This window comes from Sorex fumeus, unplaced genomic scaffold (genome assembly GCF_029834395.1).
Source record: "Sorex fumeus unplaced genomic scaffold, SorFum_2.1 ptg000035l, whole genome shotgun sequence".
In the NCBI taxonomy this organism is placed as follows: Eukaryota; Metazoa; Chordata; class Mammalia; order Eulipotyphla; family Soricidae; genus Sorex; species Sorex fumeus.
The window spans coordinates 10,076,396-10,088,889 of NW_026606092.1; the positions used below are offsets into that span (position 1 = coordinate 10,076,396).

A 12,494-nucleotide genomic window follows, 5' to 3' on the forward strand; every position below is an offset into this window, starting at 1 on the left:
TATAAAATTAATGAGTTGAGATATGCATTATTTCTCTCACTTTTGTTTGGGACAGGTACAAAGTGCTATTTCTCCCAGTGGAAGAATAATTAGCAATAGTAAATAATCTTTGGTCTTGAGTCAAGGAAATGTACAAAAGGGTGGTAAATGGAATTCAACTTTAATCTGACATCTAATGGCAATTTCTACTCAACTCTACCTGATTGTGCCAATTAAAAATACTAGACCATTGTAGAGAGATCTATACATTCTCAAAATTCATTAGAAACAATTTTAATTGAAAACACATAAATTTTAATATTCATAATTTTAATGTAAAATAATATGCAGTCAAAACATCTATACAACAAATTTGAGACATAGTTCTCTGGCTTAACAATTTGATTATTCTTTTGTCACACATATAATTAAGATATTTCTGAAAAGTCATATAAATTCACCACTAAGATGTCAAGGTTAGTTTACTGATTAAAGAAAACTCTGGAAAGACTCTGGATTATGTGCACTACTTTCCGTATTTGTAACTTAACAAGGTATTTCACAAGCTCATGTTAAGTCCAAAAGTCAACAACAGTATAATATGTAAAACCATTTTAAACTTTAAATATGTTTTATCTATAGTCAGATCACAATTTCACATTGATCACTACGTATGCAGATGCACAATTATATTTTTAAATGATAACTATCCAATTACAGTTACTAGAAAGTTCTATCTTTGACATTTAAAATCAAGCATATGGCCACGGAAACAGAAATTTCAAACTAATTTTAATCACTTTAGCTACTCAGAATTCTGCTAATCAAGTTGGAAAAAAAATGTCTTCAACACCTAGAATGATTTATCTGTTTGTACGAATGTGAGAAAAAATGATCACATCTTCGCGTAATAGATTAAAAGTACAAAGAAAGTCACATTACAGCTCTGCTGATGAAAATTACCTGCAGGCTATTACAACACAGTCAGTGAATTAATTAACCTTTTGCCATAAAAATCTCGAAACTTCAGCAAAGACTGAGGTTTCTCGAACTCCATTTCCATCAACATTTTCAAAAGTATAGTACTGAACAATTATTAAGAGAAAAAAATAAAATATCCTTAGAATTTTATTAGCTCTCCATTGAACTTTTATAAACCGCAAACATCTGATTAAAATAGAGCACTTTGGGACCAGGGATGTAACTCAGTGGCAGAACCCTCACTTTGGATGTGTGTAGTCCTGTGTAAAAAAAAAAATCTTTTGAGCAAATTGGATAACTGGAAATTTCACAGTTTACTTTTTGCTTTGTTTAATGAAAGATTAAAAATAGCACTCAATTTCTATTTAGATCTTATGTTTATAAATGAGATCAGAAATGTATTACTATAAATGTCCCTCTTAATTACCTTCTGACTCAGTGAGAAAATAAAGTTAAATTTAGCATATCTTTTGCCAGTGTCACTAAAAATGAATACTAAGACATCCTTTTACACTTTATCTTCAAATAAATAAACATTATCTTTATTTTGTGTATTCACAAATATTTAGAGATTCATTAAATTGGCACATGAAGCTTAAAATTCAGGGAATGTGAAATGAAACAATGATCTAGGGGTCTCCTAAAAACAATTATAATATTGAGATTCAGCATTCTTGTTAATGCAAGAATCAAGAAGAGTTGCTGAAAGTGTAGGTTATAGTAAGATTTTAAAAAAAAGCTCCTAATTTACACCTTAATTACTAATATCACAATTTCAGCTGTTTTATGCAACTGTCTAGAATGACATTTTATCTTTCTCTTTATAATATATACTTAAGCAATGTTAAAACTTCAATTTTCAACTATTTAATAACAATTATAACTGCTTACAATGATTAACTGACTTTTAGAACTAGATTTTATTAATCCAACATAAAAATTAGACTTGACAAGGAATATCATTACATCAGAATTTTAGGAGACATTCTTATGTAGATTTTTTAGTTAGGTACGTTGCTTTAGAAATTTAGGATCTTAGGCACAGAAGATCACGGTAGTTAAAGGTTCATGCCTTGCTTGCACCTGAATGCAAGTTACATACTGGGCAGGCATCACATGCCCCCTCAATCCAGGATTGCCTGACATGGCCATGAGGGAGGCCTGAGCAGCATTGTTGAAGTTAACACCCAAACAGCACCAATCTCTGAGTTCAAGCACTGAACCTCCATGTTTGTTGGCTGGGTACTGCAGGGAGTGGAAATAGAGCACTAACTGAGAGGCCACTCCAAATCCCCAAAACTAGAATGTTAGAGTCATTATTCCAAAAATCTATTTGCTAAATTTATCTTTAAAGAGCAAACTGGGTCGAAAAATAGTTACAGTTTTAGGAACTGTGAAATACACCGATTTTGGGTTGCAGGCAAATGACATACAAATGGTTTATTAAAGTAAAGGGTTAATTTTGTCTTCTTTGATGCAGAAATAGAGACCAGGGACTCACATATGCGAGGCGTATGCTCTGAGTTGTGTGTTTAATAAGTAAATAAAGTAAATGATAAATTCTTCATAATTGCTAGCAGATTTTGATTTTACAAATGGATCTTTTCATTTACAAAGAATACACTTATTTAAGTTTTGTAAATTTATAATATTTATCAAAAATTCTTCTAGTTATTTTGGTCTATAAATAGCTCTATTATAACACACATACATTTAGATAACCATCTACCTCAATTGCCAAGATTAGAATATACAGATTACATAGAAGATTTAAAATAAATGTACTTTAAATATTCAAACACAAATTTTCAAAAAAAAATTTGTCACACTGACAATACTTAAATTTGCCTCTGCTAATTTCAAGTAGATTTAGCTTTGTCATTATTTCTTAGAGAATCAAGCAGAAGGTATTATACTTGTGAATATAATAAAATGTATATGGCTTTAAAGATTTATTAAAAACAATGTAACTTTTTTAACCTTTAAATTATAAATAAATAGAAATTATATCTTTCAGAAGATTTGATCCACATACCTGACAGGTAATGTTCTGTCTCCTTTCCGTCTATCCATTTCTCTTTGGGGAACAGGGTACCAACGAAAATTCAGTTTCCAGTTAAAACCCCCGTAAGTCATGTCTGACCCAGCCATATATTCAAAGGTATCATCACTAATCACATCAATGATGGGACATACAACTGTTTTCCTGCAGGAAAATTTAAAAGCAGTTTATACAAATGCTTTTTTAAAATTTTCATTCATTCGTTTTTTCTATAAAATTATTTCCTCTAGCGGGCACCAGTAACTACTTCCTACAGTCTATTTTATACTTTCACACATAAAATCAAATCAAATGCACTAATTGATCTTTAAGCTGATTTTCAAATGAGTTCTAAGTATTAGCTCAGCAGGATAAATATAGTCTGTAATTCACAAAACTTCTATCCACAGCATGGTTAGTAATAGGAACTCATATTAAGCATCATTTTGATTATAGTCCACTGGAAAGCAATACAATGAAGGAATTAGAAAATGGATAATGGTAAATACGTATGGTAATTTGTGTCCCAACTTTAAACTGTCTCAGTTGTAAGAGCTAGTTTTGAAACAAATTCCATGAAGAAAAATACCTACCAGGAAAAATAAATAAAACTTTACAATAAATTAAAAAGTCCGGAGCCACTGCTTTGCATGCTGGGGACTTAGATTCTACCCCGGCACCCCAGCTGGTTTCCTACACATACAGCCAGGAGTAATTCCTAAGTGCAGAGTCAGGAGAGACCCTGGGACACACTAGGTGTGCCCCAAAACGAACAACAAAAACTCAAAACGATCAATAAAAACCATGCTCGTAAGAATAGGTATGTTTCCTATGAAATAAATTTCTATGTGAACTGTCATGAGCTCAAACAGAGAAGGAAACATCAAGTAATGGGTGTTTGGAGGACCCAGTCAGATTGGGATCTGCTGGATATAGACTATAGACTGAACACAATGGCCACTCACTCAATACCGCTAACGCAAACCACAATACCCAAAAGGAAAGAGAGAACAAAAGGGAATGCCCTGCCACAGAGGCGGGGTGGGGAGGGGCAGTGGGTGGCGGCATGTGAGGGATACTGAGATCATTGGTGGTGGAGAATGGGCACTGGTGGAGGGATGGGTAACCGATCATTGACTGAAAGGCAAACACGAACGTTTGTAAGTATGTAACAGTACCTCATGGTGATTCACTAATTAAAAAAAAAAAAGAACTCAGCATGTATTTATAGTAGCACTGTAGCATTGTCCTCCTGTTGTTCATCTATTTGCTCGAGCGGGCACCAGTAACGTCTCCATTGTGAGACTTGTTGTTACTGTTTTTGGCATATCAAATACACCATGGTAGCTTGCTAGGCTCTGCCATGTGGGCGGGATACTCTCTTGCTGGGCTCTCTGAGAGGGACAGAGGAATCGTACAGGGGTCAGCCGTGTGCAAGGCAAACACCCTACCCTTTGTGCTATTGCTCCACCCGTATTTATAATATGAACTATATATTTCAAATAGGGAAACAATCAGTAACTTCAAATTCCAGATTATTATACTTATATTCATTTTTCTTAATAAGGGAAAGAACGAGAAGATCTGCTAATCTTGATAGAGCACATGAGAGATCAGTACATGCTTTTTTTTTTATCTATTTATTTATTTAGTGTAAGGAAAATGTTCATTTTAGTTAACTGAAATGAGTCAAGCAGGAGAAAGATCTATTTTACTCATGTTGAAAATAAAACAGAGCTAATGAAAAACAAAACAGACAGGAAGTCAACTCAATGGTCAGTAGAAGGGAAGGATGTGAGATGGTGGGTGAAATGGGTAAAGAGGGTCAATTATAGAGCAGTGCAATAAAATAATTAAGACTTTTGGTGAGGTTTACAACGTAGTATACACAAATGTGAAAGTGTAATTATCTGTACTGTTTTTAATTCATGTTATTCTTTCTCCAGTTCCCCTCATTACTGTTTTATGTATTTTATTCTAGGATTTAACTTCTGCCATCTCAAAGTAAATATTCAAATCTATCCAACTTTGTATTCATTGTAGCTAAGTTTTAAAATCAGGACTCTTTTTTTTGTATTTGATAAAGGTAAATATACAAATATGCAGTTAAAAACCTACAGATAAAGAAAACAAAAGAACATTATTTATTCTGGTTCCCTAACACCAACATTTCTAATATTTTATTTTGTGTAAACCCTGAGAAGTTTTATTATTTTTCTTTTTTGTTTTTTTAATATAAGTGAGTTACTTAAGCTTTGACCACATATCTACTTCAAAGAGGCATCCACTTTGAACACCTTAAAATGATTGCGTAAGAGCTTAGGGTGTCAGCATGGGGATCAGGAGGTACACATGGACCCCAGGAACTGTTACAGTGGATGGGCCCAATAGTCCCCAGCACCACAGGGACTGACAACATTGCGTTGAACATTCCAGTTCAATTGGCTGAATATGCTAGGGAGTGGTCCTGAGATTCTGGGTGAGAGCCTCTTGAGCACTGCTTGGGAGACACCTCAACCCTCCCTTATATGACTAAACACAGTTATCTTGAGGAAACACAATGTCAATTAAGAATCTCCCCTCAAGGACTCAACCTTCTTGATTGTTTTCAGCAATTAATCATTTAGGCCACTTAAGATGTTCTCTTCCCGAGCTTTAATTTCATGCTCTTTTGTGTTAAATTCACCAATAGTTACTATGGGAACCCTCAGTGTGCATGTATGTGTATTTTCCAAGACTTGCAAGTACTTAAAACACTTTCTCCCCAAGTTTCCTGATAATTACTAAGAAGAGCAACTTAGAATTATAGTAAGAATCACAAGGACATATATAATCACAAGATGAGCACATGATATCCAGCAAAGTTGTCTTCTCTGATATCAACAGGATTTTCTAACTGAAGTAGGTCATTAGCTAAGAAGGTGCTTGGCAGTGAATTTTAGGAAGTAATAAAATCAAGATATGATCTGAAAAGAAGTTATTGTCCCTTGCCCTCTGGCTGTCCTCAAAGTCACAAAGGCTGTACCTCCTCTAGAGATGTATCACAGGAACAGAGCCCCATAAGAACTGAATAACAACAGCCCAACAGGGAGACTGAATTCCCTAAGAGAAACTTTAGGAATAGTAAAAGACTTTGATCTTTGATCATACTGAAAAAAAAAGACCAAATTTCAAAGCCCATTTCTGTTGCCAAAGTCCTAGTGAAGATTACTTTCAACAAAATCCCCTAGGTAGAGAGCAGTGTGGAAAAACTATAAAGTCAACTTTGCAAAAGCAAATATCATGCACTCCCATTCTGGATGGGATCCTAACATCCCAACTCTAAATGTGTAATCCCTTGCTTTCAATTGGGGCTCTCTTCTCACTCTGGAAATCTCTGTATTTCCCTTTGAATGCTTTTCTTTTACCCCTGTTAATATAACTTCCATGTGAAGAGCAAAACCCTTGCTCCAGACTCAGAAAGCACAGTTCGTCCTGAATATTCCAATGGTTGGGGTGAATTCCCACAAAGTACAGATTAGTCATAGCTTTCTCACTGCATTTTGGGGTATAGTGTCCACACTGTATAGGTATTTGTGCAAACTTTCAATAGTCCCAATGTCCTGGGTTCATTTGTGAGGTCAAAGGGGTCAAGAAGGAGGGGCCAGTAACACTCTCTAGATGGGACTATGACTTCTGCTTCCTGGTTTTGTCTCCTTCCCATAAACAAATACCATTACATAAGCTTCTTGGTGGCTCTGTTCCCAACAAAATCAACATATTCATTTAATTTAATGATTTCATTTGCTAGGAGATGAAATTAGATCTAATTACTCTGAAGAGGATTTTATTGTCTAGTTTGGGCAACTTTAGAACTTATAACCAGGACAAGATATTACAACTGTTTATACTGCAAACGCAATCTAAATATGCTGGCATAGAAAGAAATAAATGATCTAAGCACGCCAATATTGAAAAAATGCTATATTAAAATATTCTGTTATATTAGATATACATATTTAAACCAGTGGCATAATGTATAAAAGCTTGCCAGTAAATGCATTTAGTATGCTCTAAGTTCATTTTGCTTTTGCCAATCTGACCCTCCTGTGGGTACTGAAAAAATATACAGGGTGGGAAAAATGCTATTTTCTGTTTACTACACTCAACTGACTAAAAGATTCCTACTGCTTTCTTTACAAGCTATGGCTAATTTTACTGACAGCTTCCATCCATCTTCCTGGCAAGTACTAAATCCTGCCACTTATTTGACAGAGTTGAATCAGCTCACACTAAGCAGCCCTTGTCATGGATGCTTAATTAAAAACATCAATACTAAAAGACGTTTCTAGTGTAAGTGAAATGACCATGCAAGAGAGGTGGTGGGCAATGCTCTGTTATTTTATCAGGCCAAGCTCAATATTAGCTGTCTTCATTAGGTGCTTAGGAATTATAGTTATTTATGGACAATGCTTATGAGTTTCTGCAAAATACCATTTTCTTTATAGCATCATCATTAGAAAAAAACTGCATGCTGCTATGAGCGCTCCTAATTTCAACAGTGTTATTCAGTTCTGCAGATATCATGATTTGTAAATGCAAGGTGACATTACTGTTTAAATAATTGAACAGTCTTATGGTTGAGCTCTTATATTTCAGATCAAGATTTCATTTTAGTGGGGTATAGGACTGTGTATTTATTTTTAGGATCCTCAAAAGGCAATGCACTCATACAAACAATACTGTTGTGGGAATAGAAAAATTGGTTTGCTTCCATCACTTCCAATAACAAAGTGCAATTATTTCTTTGTTCCTCCCTATTTATTAGTTATAACTCAGAACATCTGTATCTCCTATCTCACAGGATGATTGTGAGAATACTAGAAGAAGTATTGAATATATACGCTATAAGAATTTACTAATTCATATTGGACTGATCTAGTTCACATGAAAGTAAATATTCAACACAAATCTACTATATCTGTTTTCTTTAATTTAGGGGGGGTAGGGGTTGGTTCTTTTTTTCTTTTGTGCCATATTTGTCAGTGCTCAGGGTTTACTCCTGTCTCTGCCCTCAGGGCTCACTCTTGGCAGAGATCACGGAACCCTATGTGTGCAGGGATCAAACCTGGATAGGCTACGTGCAAGGCCAGCACCCAGCCTGCTAGACAATCTCTCCAACTCCTTCTATTGCATTTATTAATCAAATATTTATGATCAGCACGAATAAACCAAGGTCTTTGTTAAGTAACAGTGAGAGACCTGAGGTAGATAGCTTTACTTTTTCACTCAGGAAATAAGCATCCTGAAAACAGCAGTATGAAAGAAAACTTCTGATGGAAAATTGGGAACAGGCCTAAAAGGGCTCAGCCCTAACCTACATAAACATAGCGCATGAATTCTCACCTGTCTTCTTTTATTCTTGCCAGCCAGCAAGGGCTCCAGCCATCCTAATGTGCATTCACAGTGTGCATCAAGAAAAGTGATGACCTGCCCTTTTGAAGCAGCTGCTCCTCGAAGGCGGGCGCGTATTAACCCAGAGCGCTCTTCCATTCTAATAATTTTCACTGGTACTTCTAGATTTTTCACATAATTCTCTAATGTCAACTTGAGAAAATCTGTAATATGCAACAAGAATTTATGAGAACATGTTTAAACTGTTTTAAAAACTATTACTGAAACCTCTGCCCAGATGGACTTCAACAAATGATAACCAATTTTGTAAGATTTTTTATTTTGTTTTTGCATTTGATAAAAAATAAACAAACAAAAGACGGAAATTTCATCCACTACTAAAGTACAGTATATTATAACCTCTGCTGACAAGGATGAGGATACATAGGATAAGGATAAATAGGACATATACCAGACCCTAATTTAGATAATGGATACATAGGTGAGTGAAGCTATTTTTATGAATATCTGAACTAAATGGGGTGAAAGGAGACAAGTATCCTTGAAGTCATAGAACTGTCAATCACATGCACTACTGAGTTGATATTTTAAAAAAAAAAAACAGTTTTGAACGTCAATTATTTTTATGTGCTGATTAGTAAGAGCCAAATGGTATCAAGAATTTCACAGTATAGTGGGTGGGATGCTTGCGTATTATGTAGCCAATTTGTGGCACCCTCTATGTTTCCCAACCCCTCTAGTTATGAAATCTAAGTGCATAAGTAGGAGTAAACTCTGAGCACTGTCAGATGTGCTCACAAATCGACCAACCAACCAACCAAACAAAAAGAACCTCAAAAAACTGGCTACATGTTTCTGAGGTGGTCATTGATTGGGTAAGTAAATGTTGATGATAAATCCATGGAATTTTCTGGGTGCATACAGTTTATAAGGACACTACAAAATATTTCCCAGCTACCTGTTTGACTAAAATGAAGTTTTCTAATTAAAAATATAGACAAGTAGGGCTGGATAGTACTGGGGTAAGGTTCTGGCTTTGTATGCACAGACACTCCTTTGATTTGAGGAGACACTCCTTTGATGTATCTTATATACTCCAGCATTGCCAAGACCAATCCCTGATAAAAGAGCAGGAGTAAGCACCAAGCAAAACTGGGTATAGCTCAAACTCTCCTACAAACACACACACACACACACACACGCACACACACACACACACACACTCACTCACTCGCACACACCACAGATAATATGTATACCTCTTTCACTGGCATCATCTACCAAAATGACTTCAGAGAGTAGATAGTGTGGGGAACGATTTATAACACTGTAAACAGTTCTGAGAAGAGTACTCCAAGCTTCATTATGAAACACAATGACTACACTTGTGTTTGGAAGTTCATCAGGGTAAACCTTTGTCTTGCATCTGGAAAAGAGGAAAAAGAAAAGACATGTTAATGAATTCCCTATTCACAATTATCATTGTAATGAAATTATCTATAATAATAATGCAACTTTAGACCTGAAACTCTTATACTAAGAAAACATTTTGTGAATATCTAAAATAATTTCCATTTTTATAAATGCTGTGAATAATCACTTGGCATTTTCAAAATTAAATATGCATAATTACTAATATTTTATTTTAACTCCTGTAGGGAACAAAGCAGCATGATCCCTGCAAGTCTGTAAAAACAAAAATAACATTGAGAAACTGTCAGTTGAAGACTGGGTACAAAAGGGATGGATGTATTCATTTAGTGCACGTAATTTCATCCTTTGTGTAGGGGAAAAAAAAAGAAACTGTGGAACTCAGAAATTCATAAAAACATAAAGTGACATGTTCATGGGGGTTTAAAGTATGTAAAGCCGAGATTTACTTTCTGTTCTAAATTCTAGTCATGTATGCAATTCATTCTTTTTGAGAATTCTATGAATCGTGTCTACTATGAAGAAAAGGTATAGGGGTCACGATGCATTTTGCAGAATCTCAAATGGTACTATACAATCAGAATCAGAGTTCAGGATTGGAAATAGGATCCCAGTACTCCTCCAACTTTAAAATGTGCCTAAGAATTTATTACCATGAAGAATGGAACTCAGAAGCTTCAGGGTGCAGCATGAGAATCTAATTTTTTTTTTTTGAAAAAAGGTTTCCAGTGACTCAGCTGCTCAGGTTTTTTTGAGCACACTGGTGAGGTTCGATAGAATAACTGACTTTTCTTTTTAGGACTCATTTTCAGAAATACTTTTCACCTTGTTTGTGGATCCAAAGAGTCCAGGTTTCAGTTTTCAAGCAATTAATCCAATGGGAAACCTTTAGGAATGTAATTTGCATATTAATCTAGGTGCTCACTCGAAGTTTGTTATTCATAGTGCTTCCTTCAGTCAAGGTGTGATTTTTTTGTTCTTGTGTAGTTTTAAGCCATTATGACAATAGACGATAATAACTGTACATTGTGAGCAGAAATAAAGTTCATCAGGAATTTTTTTAATGCCAAAAGAGCATTATAAATTTGGATTTTTCTTTTCCTTTGTTTGTTTTTCGGCCACATGCAGCAATACTCAGGGATTACTCCTGGCTTTGCACTTAGGAATTTAGTACTTCTGTTGCTCTGGAAGCTATATTGAATCCAGAGATTCAACCCAGGTCGGCTGTGCTCAAGGCAAATGCCCTACCCCCTGTACTATTTCTCACTTCAACCTCGGGAATATAACTTTATTGGGTTACTTTTTCATGTAAACTATTTTGAACAATAAGAAAATGAAAATTATTTCTCAATATAAAAATTCATCAAATGTTCCCGACCACTCATGAACAATATAGCACATGACATGAATTCAACATTCTAAAATTAATGTTTTACTCTTACTCAAAGCAAGTAAAACAATTCAGAATCTGGGTGTTATAGGAAGAAATATAAGAGAAATAAATACCGATTGCCTATTGATATTTTAATCATCTGCTAAAATTAATGTATATGGGATTGAACCCCAACATTTTGTCAGCATATATTAATTTGAAAAATATCCACTAAGCATCTAAAGGTAAAGGTAAAGGTAAAGGCCCTCCCGTTGATCGTCGATTTGCTCGAGCGGGCCCAGTAACGTCTCCATTGGAGACTTTGTTGTTACTGTGTCTGGCATACCAAATACTCTCGGTAGCTTGCCGGGCTCTCCGAGAGGGGCGGAGGAATCGAACTCGGGTCGGCCATGTTGGCCGCTTGTAAGGCGAACGCCCTACCCACTGTGCTATCACTCCACTAAGCATCTACATCTATAAAATATTTATATATATGAAAAGCAAAATATAAGAGAGTAACAGCAGTTTGGTTGCATCATAACATTCTATTCTGTTTTTGAAATTCAAATAGTTTTTATGCGTTTCATCATCATTTTACTTGCAGGTCAGCATTATATGAATTTAGAATGATTTCCACCTTCAATTCTATTTAATAAAAATAGAGCTTCACTTTGAGCATGGTAGGCAAAATGTATGGTAAAATAGTCACCATCAATAAAGAAGTAAAACTCGCAAAACAGGTGAAAGCTACCCAATAATCATTAATATTTTGGCTAGAGGATCCATCTACAAAGTTTACCTAGTCTCTTTTGGAAAAGATTGATTAATTTTATTATTTATTTTTTAATTTGGGACTATATTTGGCAGGTGCTCATGACTTACTTATGGCTCTGTACTCAGAACACTCCAGGTGAGGCTCAGGGGACCATATGAGATGCCAGGGATCAAACCCTGGTTGGCTGTGCACAAGGCAATTGCTCTACAAGCTGTACTGTCATTCAGGCCCTGAGAGTAATTAATTTTAGATCAAAATTGTTGAATGATATACTAAATATTAACAAAGGAAAATTGGTGAGATATTAATTTTGGCAACAGATCTTATAGATACATATATATATACACATACATATATGCATATATACATACACATATATGGCATACATATATGTGAATATATATATATAAATACATATATATAAATATATTTCTCTTGGAGATCCCGGCAAGCTACCGAGAGTATCCTGCCCACATGGAAGGGCCTGGCAAGCTAACCGTGGCGTGTTCAATAGGCCAAAA

The 12,494-nt window shown here is 35.1% G+C and overlaps 1 protein-coding gene across 1 annotated transcript in view; it reads right to left on the reverse strand.

The window, feature by feature from the left end:
* Positions 1-12,494, reverse strand: part of GALNT13 (polypeptide N-acetylgalactosaminyltransferase 13) — a 687,813-nt gene that overhangs the window by 290,604 nt on the left and 384,715 nt on the right. Inside the window, 4 exon segments of the mRNA XM_056117614.1 lie at positions 2,996-3,166; positions 8,387-8,409; positions 8,411-8,598; positions 9,655-9,821. Coding sequence (XP_055973589.1) covers positions 2,996-3,166; positions 8,387-8,409; positions 8,411-8,598; positions 9,655-9,821 — 549 coding nt within the window.